The sequence below is a fragment of the Fringilla coelebs genome, assembly GCF_963513975.1.
Source record: "Fringilla coelebs genome assembly, chromosome: 6".
Taxonomy (NCBI): domain Eukaryota; kingdom Metazoa; phylum Chordata; class Aves; order Passeriformes; family Fringillidae; genus Fringilla; species Fringilla coelebs.
In genome coordinates this window covers 22,241,412-22,263,230 of record NC_140034.1, presented here as the reverse complement: position 1 = coordinate 22,263,230, position 21,819 = coordinate 22,241,412, and the positions used below count along the sequence as shown (strand labels likewise).

At 40.4% G+C, this 21,819-nt stretch overlaps 1 protein-coding gene across 2 annotated transcripts; it reads left to right on the top strand.

The window, feature by feature from the left end:
- The first annotated feature begins 1,425 nt into the window (after positions 1-1,425).
- CIPC (CLOCK interacting pacemaker) lies at positions 1,426-10,575 on the top strand. Of its 2 annotated transcripts, none has more exons than XM_084207951.1 (4): positions 1,426-1,467; positions 3,361-3,535; positions 4,428-4,597; positions 8,058-10,575. In XM_084207951.1, the coding sequence occupies exons 2-4, from the start codon at positions 3,469-3,471 to the stop codon at positions 8,934-8,936; spliced, it is 1,116 nt and encodes a 371-aa protein (XP_084064077.1). In that variant the 5' UTR covers positions 1,426-1,467; positions 3,361-3,468; the 3' UTR covers positions 8,937-10,575. The 2 variants fall into 2 exon arrangements, with proteins under 2 accessions (XP_084064077.1, XP_084064076.1); XM_084207950.1 differs by having other exon boundaries at positions 1,456-1,850.
- The last annotated feature ends 11,244 nt before the right edge of the window (positions 10,576-21,819 follow it).

Sequence of the window (21,819 nt, the reverse complement as noted above, 5' to 3'; positions counted from 1 at the left end):
AGTGTTCTCTCATAGCATTTCAGACTGGTAGGACTGGAACCCAACAGTACCATATTTTTTAAAATGACGGTCTCATTTCACGTAACCTCAGACATTTTTGTGTTGCATTTGGCAAGTTGTTTATGAGACTATGCTGAGATTAAAGGTCCTTCTCTTTTTCATTCAGGAATTTCTTAGATCTTGTTGACCTCTTTAATCAGCATATTTCAGGCTCTTCAACAAGACCATCATAACAATGAAAGTGTTTCTTTCCATTTCTATTTAAGGAATTAATTTTGTATTTGCTCAGGTCTTCCACACAGCCTTTTCAGTTTTCTCTAATGAAATGGCTTTCATGTCCAAATGCAAAACATTTTGACAGATTTCTGGGTGCTGGTAGCATTTATGCAGTTCTCAGAACATGAGTAGCTACACTAGTTTTTTCATTGAACCGGGGACTCACTTCCTCCTATTATTTGCCCTTGGTTTATATGCAGTCCATGTAAACCAAATCCACATATTTTATACTTCCCAGCCATGTAAAAGTTGGTTGGTTTGTTTTCACTCATAACATGAAAAAGTGATTCCTCCCCTGTACTTGGCACTGATGAAACCATAACTTGAATTCTGTGTCCAATTCTATGTCCCTCCCTTCAGGAAAGGAAACAGGTGCTAGAGTGAGCTAGGAGAAGGGTGATGAAGGTGGTGAAGGATCTAGAGCACAAGTTCTGTGAGGAGCAGAAGGGGTTGTTCAGCCCAGAAAAAGGGGAGGCTCAGGGGTGACCCTATCACTCTCACAAGAAGGCTGAAAGGAGGCTGTAGCCACGCGGGGTTTGGCCTCCTCTCCCAGCAACCAGAGACAGGACAAGAGGACATTATCAAGCTGTGCCAGAGGAGGTTCAGGTTGCAGATGAGAAGGAATTTCTTCACCAAAAGGATTATTAGGCATTGAAACACGATGCCCAAGGAGGAGATGGAGTCACCATACCTCAAAGTATCTAAGAATGGATGTAGCACTTGGTCTAGTTGACATGGTGGTGTTAGGTCATAGGTTGAACTCGATGACCCGAGGTCTTTTCCAACCTAATCGATTCTGTGATTCCTTTTTTTGCCGTGTTTTCCCTCTGAGACAAGTTTGAGACCTTTTTGATGCTGTTTTCTTCATATTTCCTCTCTCGTTAATGGACTGAGAGAGGCTGCACAAATGCCTCACCTTCTGTGTGGGGAAGAATCATACTTTTTTGTACAGCATTCGGGAGGCCCAGCGCCATCCCAAACTCCTGGCTCGGCTCACCCTGCCCGGCTCCCTCACGGGCTCGGACGGACACAGAGCCGCCTCACGGCCCGCACTCCGGCCAGCCGGCTCTGCGCATGCGCGCCCGGGGCGCGGCTGCCGCGCTCCCCCTCGGCGGCCGTGAGGGCGGGGCGTGGCTGGGGCGGGTGCGGCGCATGCGCGGCGCGGCTGAGCTGTGGCGGCCCCGTGCCCAGGTGAGGGGCGGCCCGGCCCGGCCCGGTTCGGCCCGGCGCGGCGGGAGGCGGCGGCCGCGGCCGTGAGCGAGCGGTGGCGGCCCTGGGGCCCCGGGACTGTGCTGTACCTGTTGCGCCTCGCCGTGTGGCGGGGCGGTGGCTTGGGACCGGCAATCGAGTGGCTCGGCCCGCCTGCGCGGGCTCTCCTCGTGCCGCAGGAGTCTGGCGTGTGGGCCTGGGAGGTGGGATCAGCGGGAGGGCCGGCCCGGGACGACGGTGTGGGCGCCCGGTTCTAAAGGTGGTGCGCGGCGGAGGTCCTACTCGCCGAGCCCAGGGGAGCTCCTCTGGCCCGGGGATGAGCCGGAGGTTTCTCACGCCCGTGGCTCGGGGGAGTGGCACTTCTGGTTTGTTTATTTTCGCTTGTGGTTGTGATGTTTTGCCTTTTCTGTGAGAGAAGATGATGTGTCAGCCCTTCCCAAAGCTTCACTTGATGCAAAGCTGGCAGATGAGGTGTTCTTACTTTATCTCTAGCCCTCTTTCTGTTTCTTGTTTAGGTTTGAGGTGGTTTTGGTTTTTTGGGGTTTTATTTTAGATTAGCATTTCTGCTTATCACTTTCTTAAAAAATATATTTGTTTTGGAAAGGGTTGAGTGATGAAAGCATGGATCAGGATTTAAACCACTTCCATTGCAAGGATAGCATCTAGGTTGCGCTTGTGTAACCATGTTTGTTCCATACCTATTAGCAGGCAGGCACGTGTGACTGAAGATGGAAAGTAAAAGTGATGCAAGTAGCTACTTGAGGAAATTTTCTTCTGCTGACCATAATTCCATCATTCTTGCAATAGACAGTCATAGTCCCATTTCAGAACCCAATACTGGTGCTAAGACTCAGTATGTTGGAGCACACTTCTAACAAAATTGTCAGGACCTGAAGAAGAAACTTGCATTTTGGTGTAGATTATTTCAGAATGTCTGTTGCAATGTCATTTGAAGCAGCTTGTATTGCATACTGCTGCTGATGGACTGCTGGCCTACGATGTAGACTCCTGAGTTCCTGTTTTTGTAATTTAAATATAAAACTTAACATTGAGACATAACTTCAGTGGGTTACTTTATAGGAAAATAATTTCTACAAATAATAGTAGAAATAATTTCTGCACTTAATTCTGTCTGTTTTGGTTAGCCAACTTCTCAATTACCTTCTTTAAGTGAAGCAGAAGCTTAGTCTTACTGGATGCTGCCTACCTTCAGAAAGCAGCTGAAGGTTGTGAGAATTATGTAGTGTGGGAGGCCATAATGTTACTACATTTTTCTGATTTTCATAGCTTTTAGTTTCAGCCTTTCAATGTTTTCATTCTGGGTGTGGGCATTTCTAAGGCTGTGTCTCCCCTAGGAGTGTATTGCAGAATGTGTTGCTCTTGTAGCAGCATAGATTTCTTTAGCCCCCAGAGTGTTCACTGGTCACTCATTCTTTTCTCTGATGACTTACTCTACTCTTGAGAATGAAACAAACTGTGTTAGCAAAACCGCAGCTTTGCAGGTTCAGCTGTATTTATTGTAAGAGCTTCACCCAGTACAACTGTCTTGTTTTGCAATTCAGCCCTTGGGACAACAAAGCTTTTGTAAGATAAATAATGCCCTGAGTAATTCTAGTTCTTGAAATAAATGTTGTTTATGAGTATCCTTTAATTTGTAGTTTGCTCCACCTTTTTGGGGTAGAAAGACATGTCTGGTACATTAGCTTTTGATCTGAACTTCATTCTTTCAGCATTTTGAGATATTTCTTAAAACCTGCAGTTAGATTACTGGCAGTATAAAGGGAGATGTACAGCTATCCTCCATTGTTGTCTTATACTGATGGAACTTTCTTTAAATTCAGATAAAGTCCTTTTTTTTCTTAATTGTTTCTGTAGTTTCTCAATGGAAAAGGTGTTGAAAACTGCCCACAGCACTATGGAAACACTCAGACAAAATAGTCATCTACTGACACCCATGAGGAATTGCTGGGAAGAGTGACAGAAATGAAGAGCTTCAACCATCGCTTCAGTATGGCAGCAGCTGAATCTGACAAAGACTCTGGATATTCAGGTTTAGAAAAACACTGTGTTACCTTTTTTGTGTGTTTCAGTGCTTTAATTGGTGATCTTTAACAAATCTGAGTAACTCCTTCCAGTCTGTGTCTCATTACCTTAGAGAGCCTTTCTATGCAAGATAGGTTTTACCTGCAATCATCTTAACACCCAAGTTTTTTGAAGTGGAACATTACCAAATTGCAAAGTTCATCCTGTGAATTTGAATGGCATGGGAATTTAGAATTAATGGAATAATCTTAGACTTTAGAGTCTAGAAGTGGAGATGTCAAAATTACTTTTTCTTTGCAGTGATGAATGAATTGTTAGATTATGCTGCCTGGTGTCTCTTATGATCTGACCATATTGTCAGTAGAGCCTGATAAACCTGAGGGTAATGGTTATAACAACAGTAAAATAACAGACATGGTGTGCCATTTTAGTACTCAACAAAACTGTGCAAAGATGACCTTTAAACAAGAAAAGAAGTACTTCTATGAAAGATACCTGCTTCACTGGGTTTTAGATAGAACATTTCAAGACACAAAATGCCTGCATCTCGAACAATGGATGTGGCAGTGCTGGAGCCTGTAGTGCTTTCCTGTATCAGTTTTTAGACTTATGCAACCTTCATGATACTATGCAGTCCCTTGGAGACCAAGTACAAAAGAGCAGAAAGTAATAGATTTTGGGGGGGGAAAATGTCTGTATAAAAACTGTCCTGAAATACAGAGCCTTTTATTAGAGGTTGTCTGACAGCTGTCATAGCAACTTTAATTTTGTTGATATTACAGAACTAAACTTTATTGTTCTTTGTGACTTGGCTGAAGAAGGCAGAATATTAGAACTGAAAGGCAGTAGTAAGCATGTTGCATGTGGAACAACTAACAGCTGAATTCTGCATCTGGCAGATGGAAGTTCAGAATGCCCAAGTGCTATGGAACAGACGGACTCCGAGGATGTGCTGAATGCACTGTGTTGGAATGCAGAGGATGGACCTTGGCAATGCCCGAGGACCACAAGCAGCTCCTTTCCTGCCCTATCTCCTATGGTTGTTATGAAAAATGTTTTGGTTAAGCAGGTAAGGAAGAAATAATAGATTGAAAAATACTGCATGTTCTTAATTTTTTAAAAAAACATTTTTCCTTTAAAAAAAGATTTTGCAGTGTTGTTGCAGTCCAGAAAAAAACCTGGTAATTTAAGAAGTTCTAGTATGATTCTCTGTTCTTTTGAGAGGCAGCTGGAATCACTAAAATGAAATGTGAAATAGAGAAACTCTGCTCCATCTCCTAAATCTCTTTGTCTCAAAGGAATCCTCCCAAAACCACATCTTCAAGAATGTTATGTGCATAGCACCAAAGATCAAACAGAAAAGGGTGATTTGCTTTTGAAAGCTGCTGTTGTTTTTATTCAAAAAAGATGGTGAAGTAGGATGATAGGTTTGTTTCCTCATTCTTAGGTTCTAGAAGTGCTTCAATGGGAAACGCCAATCCAGAACATTATAAATGAAAAAGTTAAATCCTTATCTGAAATTAGCTGTGGTACTTCTACTTTAATATTTGTTTCACTTAACTGCATGTGATGGCTCACATTGCAACAATTAGAGTCCCTATTTATGTTCTCCTTTGTTCTTGTGATGTATAGTTCCTCCAGCACACCTGTGAGACCCCCTCTGTAACTTCAACATTTTAACAGAAGGTATGAGAAGTCCAAAGTACAATCATATTATTAGACCACGTGCTCTGTACTCACTCATTCTTGGAGCAGAGCAAAAGTTCTTCAGTGTTCTTTACTAGAATACTTCTGAGAATACAGTGGGAAGGGGAAAAAAGAATATAAATCCTGATTCTTTGTCTACTGAACCTGTTATGACAACAAGCAAGACCTAATATTCACTGTTAATATTTAGCACATTGTGCAGTTGTGGGGGAGGTGATTCTGTTCTCTGAGCATTGTGCTTTATCTTGGCAAGAAACAATTTTATTTTATAGTCACATTCCTAGATGTGTGGACAAAATACTGTTAAACAAATGCTGAAGTTTTTATATGTAAAGTCAGGAATAGGCTAGCTTCAGCAAAGGCTGATAGTCTTTGGCCCAGAGCACCAAAATTAAGACATTACCTGCGCTGATTCCAGTGTTAAACTCCCAGTTGTGTTGCAAATAAGAAGAAGCAGCAACTAATAATAAGGAGCTTATATAGAGAGAAATATAAAATAATCCAACCACACACACACGTACACACATATATATATATATGTAAAAACTTCAGTAGTATAGGAAAAAGGAAATTTGGCAAGGAAAAGTTGGAGATGGATTAAATGTCCACATTTGGTTCTCTTGAGCAGTGCATTGTAATATCTAGCTACATATGATTAAAGACAATAATGTCAAATTAAAAGAGCTTTACTACAATAAAGGAAAGCAACCAGTCTAGGTCAGAATAATAATGAAATGTCTTTCTGCCTTTTTTCACTATGCCTGGTTAGTTCAGATGGTCGTCTTTTTAAATTGGTCTTTTCAACACAGTGCTCAGTTGGGCTTGCCGGACCCCAAAAAAAATAGCAGCATCCAGTTACTGCTGGTTATTTCTTCCAGTTTCAGTTTCCATCAGCATCATCCTTCTGTCTTGGAACCACTGTGATCCTCTACAGTGCTGGCCCAATTTCACAGTGTAAACATCTAACAGTAATGATGCTAAAAAAAAAAATCAGGTGGTGATTAATGCAAGTGCCGATTGTGGTAAGGTTTCTGTAAGTCTTGTAAAAGTCCTTAATAAGTGGGAAGGCTTTTTAGGCAAGTGACAATAATGCATCAAGAAGTTAGCTTTTATTAAAAAATGCAACAAAACACACAATTTGCTGAGTTACTAAAATCAAAGTGGCCTTCTCTACTGAAAATGAAATTTTGAGTAGGGGAACTAGAGCAGAGTGCTATGTGAGAAGGAAAAGAAGAAAGAACAGAGATAGGAAAAAACCCAAGAGCTAGATAAGCATTTACCACAGTTCTTTTGGCCTCAATGATTTTGGGGCTCTGCTATGCTTGGTACTGTTCAGCAGTGCAGTGAATGGCAGCTTCTGGCTCCAAACCCTTGCTTCTTAAGGCTACATGTTCTGTCCTGTGTTTGTGTAGCTACAATATTTATATGCTTCCTCACTCCTTACATCTCCAGATACTTTTTTTTTTTTGAATGTTCTTTCTTCTGTGTTAAGGTAGTAATATTTATTTTTACAGGTAGCTGTTCTGTACCCCTATTCCATAAGCATCTTGCCCACTGAACCAAAGAAACATTGTGTCAGAGTAGGTAATTGAATCTTATCTCCAAGTCTCAGTGTCCTAATCAGTGGGTAATACCTGCTTTTGGTAAGTTCCAAGTCCTTTACTGGGGGAATGGACTTTAGCAAAGTATGTTAGCATTTGCCACTTTAAAACTTATGAGGCTGGTGGAAAGGATATGGATTTCAGATGACTTAATATAGACTAAAAATAATAATATATATTTGTGGTAGCTGAAAACTGTGCCTTCAGCAGGCCTGCCAGTTGTGTTCCAAGTTGTAAGGAATTGGAAAAGCTGACAATATATTTATATAATGTAGTGGTGATGGCTTAAATATATTGAGAAGTGAGATTTTGCTTTAGAAAGAAATAGTGTCTCTTACTAGACCATTTGATGTCTTTGGAGAAAAGCAGTCATGTTTTGGCCAGAAGATCTCAAGTAAGGTGTTGGAGGAAAAAGAGGTAATGTCTTGTAAAAATGGATGTTTTCCCCTATATTCCAGAGTATGGCTTGTGGGAGGGAATAAAGCCTTGGGCGTTGTTCGTGAAATAAAATGCTTTTAAGGTTTATCAGTGCACACTGTTTCCCCAGAGGTATGAAGTTTAGCTCCTCTGGGCTTACCACAGGCTTTTCTCCTTGCATTGCTTTGATATTCAGCCTTTTTTTTTTCTGTTTTGTAGTTTTAAGTTTACTGAAACTGTGTATTGTACTTTAAATTGCCAGACTTCCTGAACAGCTGTTCTGTATCTTAAATAACCATTTCAAAATTTTGCTATAAGGGTAGATTTGAGAAGATTTGAGTTGCTACCTTTCAACAAAGAGGGAGCCTAAAATGTCTGTGCAATCTTTCCGTGACTCTTAAGATATTTCATAACAGAAAGCTTAATTATTTTTCAGCTTTCCTGTGCACTTGTAGTTTGACTCCAAGTCTGGGTTGAACTTTTTAATGAACATTTTGCAATATAAGCTTGCACTGTAATCCTCACTTAGGAAAGCATATATAAATTCAGATTGAATAGTTTTTAAATATATCTGCTGTTGCATAGTAAAAGGATTATGGATTACAACTTTATTTCCAGCGTTACACTCCATTGTCAGAAAAAGAGAAGGATGAGTTTGATAGAAGACTCTTCACACATTAATTGGACAGTATATATCAAATGTAGTAAAATGGCACAGTCTACCTGTTTGTTTAAAATTTGTTTTTATGGTCTTCTATGACACTTTTGTAAGACTTGTGGTTTTTCCCTGTTTGTGCTTCTCAGGGAAGTTCCTCACAGCTTCAGTCTTGGACTGTGCAGCCATCCTTTGAAGTGATTCCAGCTCAGCCACAGCTAGTGTTTCTTCGTCCGTCAATCCCACCTCCTATTAATCCTCACCCTGTTGGGAAAAAGAGAAATGACTCCACTAATTACCTGCCCATCCTGAATTCTTACCCCAAAATAGCACCACAGCCCTGCAAAAGAGATCACTCCTTTGATCTAGAAGAATGTCAGGAAACCACTTGCCATAAACGACTCTGCACAGAAGCACCCAAGATGGAGACTTCTCCTGGACTGATGAGCACAGACTTGCCTACTAGTTCTTTTTCCCACCTACCAGTTAGCTTTAAGACCCCTCAGGATTCTAGCCAGCAAAGTTCTTCAGCTCTGGTGACAAGTGGAAAACTGTCAGCTCTTCCTGGTTTTCATCGTGTTTCCAGCGATGCTCAGAAAGTGCCAGGTTTGACTCCCCTTTTGCCTTTTGGAGCTCTGCAGGGAGCAAAGTGCACCCTTCATGAGAGCGAGAGCACGTCACAGACTGCAACGCCTTCTGCAGTGTGGAGCCCTCCATTGATACCAGAAGAGATTTGCACTACCCCTGAGCTGCTCTTGCAGCAGCAGAGCAAGTGCAGACGCTTTCAGAACACGCTTGTTGTGCTCCGCAGGTCAGGATTGCTGGAGATCACTTTAAAAACCAAGGAGCTCATTCATCAGAACCAGGTGACGCAGGCTGAGTTGGACCAGCTGAAGCACCAAACACAGCTTTTCATAGAGGCAATAAAGAACAATGCTCCACAGTCATGGGCAGAGCTAGAAGCATCTCTAACAGGATCTGATAAAGCTGATAGCAACCTCGAAGACCCTACTTATCCCAATATGTAGTAAAAATGTGCACAGCTGTTGGTCAAGTTATTTCTGTGCCTCCTTTTTCCTGTCTCAGACCTCTACTTGAGCATTTTTTGAGTCCAAAATTTGTAAAGTTGCATTGCCATTAACAATTTGTCTTCAGAGCCAGCTATGGGACTGGAATAGCATGGTGGGTTCCAGGCAGAATGGGTACTTAGTACTGCAGTGTGACCTTGAATTTCATGCAAAGTCTGTGTAATTCCTTGGTCTGAAAAAGTTTGTATGTGCTCTGCTGGCATGTTCCCATTCTTGAAGTGAAGACAGTCATTTGCAGTATTCTGCAAGCGTCTTCTTATTCCCATCTTCAAATAGTTGTTTCTGAGAGTGCAGCAGCAGAACAGGCCCCACTGTTGGGCCATCATCAGTTCCAAGTAGGTGAAGGGAGTTGGTGTGAGGTGAAATAAGTCCTTCCTTCCCCTTCCTTTTTTTTTTTTTTATTTAGAGAAATTGAATAGAGAGGAGAGTTTGAAGTTCAGAATATGTATTTTTAGGAAGCGATTGCCCTAGAAAACAAGATGATGGGCTCAGGGTACCTTGAGATGAAGGGGAAGCAGAAAAAAATGAAGTCTAATCGTAGCTGTTTGAGACAAGGAAAAATCAGCCTACCAGTGAACTTCTTCATTCTATTTCCACTGCTCTAATAGAGTATAAAGGAATGAAAAACTTGCTTTGCAGGGCAGTACCCTCTGACTTAGGGAGACTTATCTGGTGGAAATCTCTCATAGTCCTTATAGTACCACATGGACCTTTTCTCTGACAGTATGGAGGGTGGGCTGAAGTGGGTGTTCTTACAGCTAATGGGCCTTTCTGCTGGTGTAATTTGTATAAATATATGTTCAATAAATCTGTGAATAAAGTTCAGCAGCTGGTTAGAAATTTCCTACTGGGCATCAGTCCAGACTTAAATAGTATTTACTGAACTAGAAAAATCCACTCTGGAACTCATACTTAAATCTGGGGCTCCTTAGGAAGCACATCCCTGGGTAATGGGAAACCTTAACTCAACATCTATAGCAAAATAAGGATGTTGAAGGTCTCTGGTGATAAATATGTCATCAGGTACCATTCTGTTCCATTTTCTTAGCTGCCTTTATTCCTGGGAGCCCTGATAAAGCTTTAAAACAATAAGGGCTTTCCTTTCTTGGCTGCAATGTAATAAAATAGGTTAGCTTGGAAAGCATTTGGAAAATTAGTTGACTACATCAGGACTGGAATAAGTCCAGATTCTGGGCAGGATCTGAAAGTCCTGCCCAGTAAATGTGAACAGAAGTGTTAGCCTCTGAATGGAAACTGTAAGCAGTGAAGTCACAGTTTCTTTTGATCCTCAAAGCAGCAAGATTTGGTATTAACAAGTTAGCTGAAGACAGCTTCTAACTTGGTCTAAACAGTCAGATGGCCTGCTGCAGCTTCAGCTGTTGCTGACAACTTACAAGTGGGGTAGCTTGATGGGTCAGACTGGTTTTTGTATTAAGTTTTAATAAATGTTGGTATTTTTGATTACTTTTACTATGTCTTTTTGAAATTCTACTGTTCTAGTTGGAATGTAGGTATTTTCTGTACTTTCAAAGCCCGTTGCTAGCTCTGAATACAGTAGCCTAACACCTCTGTTATAGAACATGACCTTTTTGCTAAAACTTTACAGAAATTGACTGTGAAATATGAATGAAATAAAGTATATACTTGAAAAGTTTGTGGATTATTTAGTGCTGTTGAACTGCAAAGTCCCTGGTTCCAAAGCACACTTTAAACACAGCTCCACAGCAGCATGTTGCCCATGTGGGAAAGTGCAGATACAAAAGTGATACTATGATGTATCTCTCTGAAGAGAGTCATGTGAGCTTTAACAGTATCTATGAATTAAAGGGTCTCTGGGAAGAGCATGCATAGAAATGGCTGTACAGAACTCTAAAAATATATTGTCGTGGGTGACCACTGCCATAGATCTGTCATGAACAACCTGGAAGGATTTTTCCATCTCTGAGCTGTTGTCTTCATGATGACTGTACATTATGCTCACCGTCTGTACAGGGTGAACTCCTACGCTGTGTCTTAATCCTGTCAGCTGTGTATGCAGAAGTTAGAAATTGTGAAGTAAGAATCTTGGCTACTTGAAAGAATTGCTGGAGTAAAAAATATTACGCTCTTCTCTTGAAGAAAATTCTCCAACTAAATCTGTATACCAGCTTTTAACCAAAACACCTTCAAAACATGGCCGTCTTTATGTGGTCTTTCTTCTGTTCAAACATGATTTGCAGGGAGAGCTAGGCAGTCATGCTCAAAACATCCAGCAGCCTCGTGGCATGAGATCTTGTCCTAAGATACAAGTGATTCTGTTCAAAGGTCTTACTTGACACCAGACAAGACAACTTGACTTTCATTGCCTTATACCCAAAAAGGAGTGCCATCAATTGGAGTAATTTTATTTCTTGAGACTATTTCCAATTTTATTTCCTCAGTGTTTGCAAATTTTATGTTCACAAAAGTATGGATACAATTCAAGCAGGAAATTCTCAGGTTTCTGTCTCTTCTGACTACCTTTTCCTTTACATGTTTAAGTTTATCTGCAGTGTGTCAGGCATCTTCACCTTTATTTCACCAAGGCCAAAAAGGTGAATTTCTTTTTTCAGGTGCATTGCATCTGTCTTATTTTTCTTTGTCATGATAAAAACAGTGTGAAAGAAACAGTATCCCTGTAGGCTTGGGCTGAGCAATCTCCTGGCGTGCAAAATTTCTGGCATCCACTAGATTGAACATAGCATGCTGTTCTGCTTTCATTTCATAATTCCTAGTACAAAAATGTAGGGTCCCTCCCTACCGACGCAATTTTGCACACTTGCTGTACCTAGGTGATGCTTCTTTCAGGTTGTGGTGTAATGCAGCCATATAGTCCCAAATGTATTGCATGGTCCTATGTGTCCAAAATGCTCATGCCTGCTTCTCTTCCCTTTTTAAATCTTCCTCCTTTGAGGTATTTCCATGAGAAAAATTTAACAGTTCCAGTGTAATCTGATTCAGAAGGCAGAAGGAAACACCATGTGTTCAGTCTGCTCTCTTGCTGAGCAGTTTCCAAGACTTCCTCAAATTCTTGTTCAAACTAAAGCTGTTCTTAGAAGAAGTATCCTGCATTGATTTGAAAGCTCCTACAATTAAGAATCCACCCGAATTGTTTAAAGTATAATTACTTACTAATAAACACATGCCTCTTACATTGAGCCTGAATTTGTTATCTTTTCCATATCCAGCTGTCAGATCTTTTGTCTGCTAAACTGAAGTGCATGGTGTGACATTGCTGTTTTCACTGTAGGCACTTTCAAACTGAACAAGTCACTCTTCAGCTTTCTTTTTAAAAATAAGTAAATAGACTCAAGTCTTCTGGATCCTTGGTTTGTGGCACTCTTCTTTGGATCCTTTACAATAATTTAAATGCATTTTTAATTGGAACACCAATAGCAAAACAGGACTGTTAAAAGAATTGTACAGTATCAATTCTCCCTACTGCTACTCTACCTAATTTTTATACAGTCTGGGCCGTGACATCAGATTTGAAGTATAAATAATCCCTGTGCCTGTTGCTTCTGTTGTTGGTGAACCCCTGTATGTTTCTACATTCCTTTGAATGCAGTTTGCAGCCAGAAAACCAAGCAAGCTGGTTTGTAGGAAGTGGCCAGTTGTATTCAATAGTTTTCTCTGCTTCTCTCCTTTGAAACGTTTTCATCTTTAGATGAGATTTGAAAGGTAATTTCATCTTGTATTTCAATTATTAAAAATAATATTAAATAATGTTATAGTAAAGAACGGATTTTTAAAATAAGAACAGATGACTCTGCTTATTGGACGTATGTATACAATTCAGAAACCATAGTTGCAATGTATTTCATACCAGACAGTTAATTTTGTATAAATCTGGCTTCAGTCTGTCATGTGGCACACTTTTAAATGCCCATCAGTAATAGGAATACATGTGTGTTGGCTTTGTCTTCAACCAATTTTGAATTCTAGCTGATCAATATAAGGAGACAGTTTTATTTCTTGTAAGCTTTATTAATTTCAATTAGTTTTGCTTTCTGTGTCCTGGAATGGTCAAAAATTATGGCTTATTTCATTATTTTCTTCCCATTTCCTGCTATGTCAATTTAAATCAGTCTACCTACTTACTGAAAAGCTGATGCTGTATTAGTTCTTTCCTCACCTCAGTCCTCTGAAATCTTTCCTAGAAGTGGGAAATTCATTTAAATAGTATTGGTGGTCCAGAGAGCTTCTTGATTAGCTGTGTCAAATTTTCAGTCACAACTTACTCAGACTTGCTTAATTTAAAATGCATATTAACTGTTGTTTGAAATGTTCTGAATTACTTTTTGAAGTAAAAATCAAGCTACTCTTATGATTTGAGGGTAATAATACATCTTTTTTCTAATTGCTCAACAGGAATTTTTGTGAAATGCTTTTGCCATTGTGCACTGCAGCATTATAATTTTTATCTTGAACTGAAGCCCTGCCAGCAAAGATTTCTTCTGCATCTCATACATATTAAGAAATGGAGTAAATGGACTTTCCAGCGCCAAAAGGGGAGTTTCATCAACTTCTTAATTGTTTTCTTCATGTTCTTATTGTGATTAAATTAATTTAGTTAATGGGAACTGAAATGCTTCTTACCATTCTTCTTAACACAATCTTACTTTTTTTCCATAGCAGTAGTATGGATTTTTTTTTAGGCCATGTACTTAGGCCAGGACGAAGAAAGCCAGTAACAGACAGAAAGCCAGTCCGTAGGGGTTTTTAACAAATAGGACTGCTTGAAAAATCTGTATGTTTTCAGTGAAAAACTCAGGTGGGGTTTTTTTTTTTTGGAAAATGAAAAAGATTTTTGGCTGAAAGCTTAAGTGTTTTTCAGTGTTAGTCATAGCATTCATTTTTCAGTGAATCTCAAGCACTGTGGAAATAGTCTGGACTGTGGGAAAGGGGGATGTTATTTCTCTAAAGAAATGAGGTAAACCTTCATTTCCTTCACCTGCATTGTTTTGGGTTGCCTGTACAAGAAACAGGACCCCAACTTTCATGAGTGGTTCTGCCACCTCACGCTGATGATGCAGAAGCCTGTGTAGCTAGTCAAAGCTGCTCAGCTGTCTGCAATGGCAGAGGAGACTAATAGATCCCAAGTAAGTGAGGATGAAACAGCATCTCCTGAGAAAATTGCTGGCTTGGTCAGTACAAATACTATTTTTTCACCTTAAAAATTCTAGCTTAAAAAAACAAAAACAAAACAATGGTTTTGTTTGGCATAAGACATCATGGTTCTGGATAGGTCCTGTTCTACATTTGCCAGAGGCAGAGTTCAGTGCAGTGACTATTTTGTGAAATGAGCAGTGTTTAGTGTGCAAAGTGTGAAATACGACTGGACAGCGGCAAAGCTGTTTTACCCGGGGTGAATGTTAGCAATGCCTATTGTTTTGTGTTCTTGCTAAATATTGTCTCCCATGCAAATGATAATGTTATACCTATCCAAACATGCTCAGAAGTCAGAATAGGATAGTTGGTATCAAAGTGAAAATGGTTTTCACTGTTCAACATCCTATTACTAACCATGCTTGTAGAACACTTACAAATTAATGCTTTTTTAGAACATTCTGAAAGGGGGTTGCTGAGATTAGTTGTGTGATAAATGGCCAGAAAGCATTCCAAAACATTTGATTGCAAACTGATCCTTATTGTGCAAGGATGAAAGTCTGAGCTTGATGGTAGTCATCTAAATAGTGAAACGCCTCCAGATGCATAATGGGAGCTGCAGCCACCCCAAACTGGGACAGAGCAGAGCAAGTGGCTGCACTGAGGTCTATCGCTGTAGTGCTCCTGGTCCTGTGCAGTAGCCACTTGTGGGTGGAGAATGTTGAGAGCCTGTAAAGACAGATGTTGACATTGAGAGTGAGATGTTGGTGCACAGGTAAACCAAGGGCCCTCACTACCTTTTAGCTGTTCAGAAACAAGCTGGGCAGTCTGAACTTGCACCTCATGGCCAAAGCCTCTATTTCTTTGGAAGACTGGGATGCAAAGGCCAAACTTGCCTGCATGCTAAAATTGTTACCCCGTTAAATTTTTTTCCACAGGCAAACTTAAAGCAGAGGTGTTAGGAGAAGCAGAGGATGCACTGCCTCTGCCTGATCCTGGAGCCACTAAAGTTATGGGAAGGATAATTGCAGTTTCTAAGGCTTGTTGTTTTTCAAATTCCACTGCTTCTTCAGCGTCTAAACACCTACCAGCCTGAGACCCTACAGCCATCTGATGTGAAATGTGTATCAGTGAGTGTTGGTGGGTGAGTGGAAGAAGATGGATGCCTTTCATTCCAGGGGACAAGGGATCCCACTTGATACCGCTTTTCCTGTTTCCAGATTGTAACATCTGTTCATCAGCAGATGAATGCCCCGGAGGAGTGCCACATTCTTGCTTCATCTCACTGCTCTGGCAGTCAGCTCAGTAACAACCAAGTGCTCAGTAGCCACACAGACATTCACTATTTCATAAAATATAATGACAAAAACAATAACAAGTCACTGCCTACCTCTCATATTAGTATGGAGAAGGGAGGAAAACACTCCATTGTCCTCCACAGTTTAGATTTTTTTTGGGAATGCTTTTGTAATTTCTTTATTACACCCTGTTTTGATATAAGATCAGTCCTTAACACATAATTTTTCAGTAAATGGGCTATTGCATCCATCTTAGGCCCCTTCAAAATATAAATATGATTTAAAATAAGCCTGAATTTTCCTGAGATTGTTTTCTGTTTGGGATGAGAACAAGTATAGCAGCACTCAGTTCTTCTTGGATCTTCATACATTTCCATGGCACCCAAGCTCCAGCTGAGAACTTCTGTAACTTAAGAAGACATAACAGCATGAAATTGATACTGGCAATTGTGTTCACACTTAATGCCGTACAAGTGCCATGAGCACTGTCTGTCTAACATGCTTTTGAACTTCTTCCTTATTTTGAGATTTGCCGCGGTCTCTTTCTAGTTAACTCAAAAATTATCTTGATGAAAATGCAATATTTACAACATGTACCATCAGCTCTCAGTCTTGCTTAAGAGATTACTATTAATGTTCCTTATTTCCTTGGCATGACAAAGTATTTGTTTTAAATCACACACTGTTGTCAATGCACTGTAGTTTTCCATTGCTTTTCTACAGTCTAAATTGTCACATCAGGTAGAAGATAAAATAAGAGAACTTTGAGTGAGGGATTGGTTGCCATATGGCTGACACCTAAAATCTCGGCAATTTGGCAAGAAGAAAGTGGAAAAAGATGAAGTAAATTCCACAAAGTTAATGCCATAAGTAGGTGGCAGCTGTTAGTAAAGGAGAAAGAACAAAGGCAAAGGAAAGGAAAAGAATACTGAAGACCAATGCTACCAAAGATTTTTCTCACAGATGCGTGAAAATAGATTTCGATGTAGCTGTCCACACAGTAGACCCAGTTTTCCAGGTTTCCTTTTAAAAATCTATTTTTAAGCACAAAGATTTTTTTTTCCCATTTGATTTAGATATATAAGCTGAAATGTATCTTGGTGGTGAAGAGGAACTAACTTGCTGCTTTCATTGAGTGCTTCTTCCTCTCTTACAGCCAAAAAATATGCTGTAGTCTTAAATTTGTTGCTTTAATCCCACAAATCACACCCACCTCAAAAGCACTTGGCACTGGCATTGGTACTGCTGCATGAAATAATTCAAACAATAACATATAGCTGGAATTGAGATGGCCCCAGGCTCAGTTTCTTGTTTCCCCTTGTAGAAGGCACTTTTATCTTCTCAGCTGTAAAATGAGAAAAGCAAAACTTATTCCCTATTAGAAAGTGCTTCAAGCTTCTTGTATAAGAATTGGAACAACAAGTCCTGGCTGTGGGCTATCATGGTTCTGGTGCTAGATTTTCTAAAGGCTGAGCATTTGTGTAGTTATACTAACCTACATTTTGTTTCATGTTAATAGATTAAACTACATAGTCACTGGGTTAATTTCCCTAATGTAATTCCACAAGTGAGTATAGAGACTCTTTTCTTATGGTTTGGAAAACTGAAAGGAAAAAATATAGCTTACTAAAATCTCTACTTCTGTGCCTATGCAGGGAAACTTTTATGAATATCTCAAGGCTGATAAGGCTAGAGGAAGGGATAGAGTGATAGCTGGCTGTGTTGCAACACTAAAAAACCTTCTGTAGTTTAAACAGACATCTCTTGTGCCCTCCATCATGTATTAATTTATGCCCATGCATGTGATTTTCCTTTCCAGCATGTAAGCCTCTTCATGTAACTGTAATTATGCAACATATGAAACTGGAGTCAAAAGCCTGGAGACTTATCAGATGTCACATTATTCTATCTAAAAAGATACAATATTTGAAATCAGAAAAATGCCCTCAATGCAGTCCTGGAAGTCATTGATTACTGCAGTCTAACCAGCATACCTGGAAAACACATGAGTAAAATGAAGGGTGTGAGTAGTGCAGCTGCAGCTATGGGACTATGTCTATGCTAGAAGCTAAGAATATGCCCAAATCTTTTCTCCTGGGCTGAGATACAGGTCTCTGCTACCTGTAGGACTGAGTGTTTTCATTATTATCTTCATCTAGGAAGCTTCTGTCCTGCTTGCTTTCATGTGTTTACATAGTTTGCACAATTTTACTGGAGAGATGCTGGGATTTGTCAGAGCCTAAGGTAAAAAGGATCAGGACTTTTACGTACTGACTTTTGAGACAGTATAAATTTTTAAAATAATCTCAGATGTCTTCTAATCTATAGTAGTTCATTAATAAGTGGAATTTTTGCATGCCTTGAAGAATCTTTAGGGGCACAGTCTTACCTCTATTGCCTCCTCCTTGCCTCTTGTGAAGAAAACTGATCAACATAATCCATTTATTTTTAATTGATAGCAGCTCTGGAGCAACTATTTAGGTGGCTGACAACATGTTAAATGAGGCACAGTGCAAACAGTGTATAATACTGTATATTGAGTCTGCATGACCAGGTTTTGGTAGTGGAGAGGCTACAGGGTGGCTTCTGTGGGACACTGCCAGAAACTTCTTACATGTCCAGCAGAATCAATGCCAGGTGGCTCCAAGATGTATGGGTTGCTGACTAAGGCTGAGCCAATCAGGAATGATAGTAACATCTCTGTGATAACATATTTGAGAAGAAAAAAAAGTTGTTGAGCAGATGTAATTGCAGCCAGAGAAGTGTGGGGCGAAAATACATGACAGGAATGACTCTGCAGGACACCAAGTGGAGCAGAGACCCCGCAAAGGTTTAAATTTTCTTCTCCCTTCATTTGTATTGCACAAGTAGGTCATTGCTTTACTCCAACTATGAAAGCTCTGTCTTGTCTTTAAATAACTCAAAGAGAACTATATGGGCTCTGCTGTTGCTGGTTATGGTTTCTATCCATGCATGTCCTCCTTGTAACATAATTTGCTGTTCAAGAAAGAAAAACCCTTTTGGCTTTGCTGGGGCTTTGAGGTTTTTTGAGCAGAAAGTGATTACCAATGAGTTTTCTTAACTTTCTTTGTGTCCATTCAGCCAACAATCAATGAAGTTAACTTGAAATTGTTGTCATACCTCACACTGCCTGATGGCTTTCATCATCCCTACGCACATCAAATCACTTCTGCTCTCACTGGGGCCACTTTCTCTGATTGCTTTCGACCTCAGCTTTTCTTTCAGTCCAGGACTGCTTGTCCTCCTCCAGCTATCCTTACAGTTAATGAGTCTTCTCATTCATTCAGTCTGTCTCCTTGAAAGTATTTTTAGACTGTGATCATCTCCCTTGAGCTGGCTATTTCTTAAGATAAATGCCATTTCACGTCATCTTTTCTCCTATGTTCCCTGTGCCTTATTACTTTTACATTTTAACTCTGTATCCTCTGAGGATATCTAATGAAGACCTTGTGGCATGCAGGCCTTCAGGGCTGCCCGGCAGTGCAGTATGGAGAGGAACACTGTGCACTACTTACTTTTTATGAGATTCTTACTGTACATAACAACTGATTTCTGGTTTACTTCAGAGATGCATCCCCTCATTTCCTCTATACTGCCATTGCAAACAATTCTGAGACCTTAGAGGTGACACCATTTTTTCAGATAGTCCCTTTTAAAATAGACAAGCCACTAAGCAAACGTCTGTAGTTTCCATGCAAGGTCTCTAGCAACAGGGAGCTTTTACTTCAGCCACTAGCATTACCAGAGAAGAAATCTGATGGTCATCTGATTTTCCAAAGCCAGAGAAGCCTAAGTGCTTTATTTTTAAAACCTTTGCAAGTATTTAGACATTGTCACAAGAAATCATGTTCCAAAATATATTTGCTATTGCAGCTGCTATGTTATGAAATGCAAATAGTAAGTAATGACTCTTTAAGTACAGAAGATGAGAAGCTTTTATTATTTATCCTTAGAAAACTTTAGAGCCATTGAACAGATTTAGAATTTGTGACATTGCCATTGAGCTCAGCCTTCATTTAAGAAATCGTAGCTAAGAGCAAACGTTCTATTCACAGTTGTTGAGCCCTGTTTCATTTTCTTGCCAACGATTTCTATAGGTGCAGAAAGGCACAAGAAAGGGATGTCAGGGCAGCTGACTAATTAAAAAAATACTCTTAACTGCTCCTGCAAAACCACTACCCCAAACAGGGCAGTTTGCACTCTTCAGAATATGCAGAGAAATAAGCCAATATACAGGGTCGGTCTAGTGTTACATTTTTATAGCTCTTTCTATCCCAGAGGATCTTAACTGTAAAGGCTGTGGCCATCTGAAAGTCCCACCATGACTGCTGAAATCCGGTAGTTTGCTGCAAATGAACCATTTAGCATCATAAAATGGTGATGCAGCAATTTCCAGCCAGTAACACAGGTGTCTGTCAGGAAGAATAGCTGTGCATGACTGTGCTGCAGTGACTCAAACTGGACTCTATCTGTGCTTCTGCAAAGACTGAAATTTTGTGATAAGGGCAGACAGCTGTAACCCTGACACGGGCCAGGTATGATCCAGCCCTGATGTGAAGAGGCAGCAGGCTTCATTGGCAAGCAACTAATGTTGTATTGGATGGATTCTGTGCTTGCAGAGTGGCCCACTGAAACCTGAGTTGTTTTGTCCTTCTCAGTGTGTGGCCCTAAGGAGCTTTACAGCCCAAGGCACCGTGGCAGCAGGTGCCAAGTGCCATAAGCTGCCCAAGACTGCAGTGTCCCTCAAAAGCCAAAAGCAGAGGGCAAAGATGTCAAACCATAATTTCTGCTGGTGGGAAGTGGCTTCTAGCTGAAATGTTGAAAGCCTATTGTCATTAAGTCTACAAAAGTGGAGAAGTTGGATCAGTGAGTCTGTGGAACAAGAATAATCCTTCAAGACAAAGTGTATGGCATAAGACTCTGGCTCTGGTTCCAATGTCTCGGTGACTGTCTGCTCCCCTTGACACTATTTGCCAGAAAGGAAAAATTTATGTCGAGATTCTGTGTGTGGGTGATGATAATAGCTGAATTTTCCCATAACTTTGAGTTGACAAGGCATGAGTTTGGTAGTATAATTTATAAATAGAAATTAGAATGGGTCTGCAAATTAGTTATTAGATGCATTTTTAGATTGGTCATTACATTAAAGCAGGGAGGATGAAAGGACTTGTCAAAATCACATGATGAATTACTGGCAAAGCCAATAAACAAATCCCAATTTCTTCCTTTGACACATCCATGTGTATGCTGTAACAAATGTATAGAGACAGCTAATGACAGCTAACTGTCAAAAAGCACAATACAGCTCATGTAAAAAATCAGAATACCTTTTATTGTTCACTGTTAGAGAAAATGCATCATGTTACACACAGAAACAATTTTGTGTTCATGCGAACACACAGTGTGGAAGGATGTATATCCTCCATGTTTTAGTTATCCAGCTAGGGGTTTTTCCAGTATATTTTCAAGGTTACTCTGCTCATCACAATAGACTTTGTTAGTTATTGATTCAAACGTGTATTCAAGTGTAAAGTGGTCAAAGATGGTTGCAAAGCCTGTAGAAATGAGTGACTCCATTCTGGCTTGTGAGAAACTCATGGATAAAAGCAAGGGGCATTCCACTATGAGGAACACACCAAGAGCCTTTCCGAGGAAGAAATAACATTTTTCATGGCTTGTCAGCATACTCCCAGCCTATTAAGGAGAAGCAATGGATTCCTACCCAGCCCACATAAGCTGATGCAGTTAGCCAAAACAGAGGCTTCTCTCCTGCAGCTGCTGGGGAATCCAGCTCTGACCCTGGTAGAGATGTTATGGTATCCTTTGTTAAGACATCTGTAAGCATAGGATCTCAGCACTGATCTAATGGGCTGCTGCTGCAGCTAAAAAACAGCAGACACGTGAAGTTGATTAATCCCTGTAGTAATTCTATTAAAATCCTTAATGGAGTTATAACGTGGATGATTTTACCCCTCTGCAGCAAGGCGAGAGGGAATTGCCCTGGAGAGCCTGTAACTAAAGTGTGTCAGGGATGTCTGAGAAAAGCATTTTTCTGTTGGTTTTAGTGCAAAATAAAGTGCCCTGATGGGCTGGAAAACCTCCCTGTCTTCTGGAATTTTGAACTCTTCACAGCCCTAATGGTGCAGGTGCTCCCTGTGAGAGGGTGATGCATCAGGGCTCTGACACAGCAGCAATGCTCTTGGCACCCTCCCAGCTGCTTGCTGTGTGGCCACACTTCCTTCTGTCTCTCTCACAGGTATGCATAGCCTTTCTCATCACACAGGTCCTCAAACACAGCATTTTCATTCACCTTTGTGATTTCCTCTCCTTGCCCCTCCATCTGGCCATGATTTTTCTGCTTGGTGCTCCCTGTCAGA

Coding starts and splice junctions, on each gene's coding strand:
- CIPC (XM_084207951.1), top strand. CDS start 3,469: ATGAAGAGCTTCAACCATCGCTTCAGTATGGCAGCAGCTGAATCTGAC. Junction 3,536..4,427: donor CAAAGACTCTGGATATTCAG/GTTTAGAAAAAC, acceptor TGCATCTGGCAG/ATGGAAGTTCAGAATGCCCA. Junction 4,598..8,057: donor AAAATGTTTTGGTTAAGCAG/GTAAGGAAGAAA, acceptor TGTGCTTCTCAG/GGAAGTTCCTCACAGCTTCA.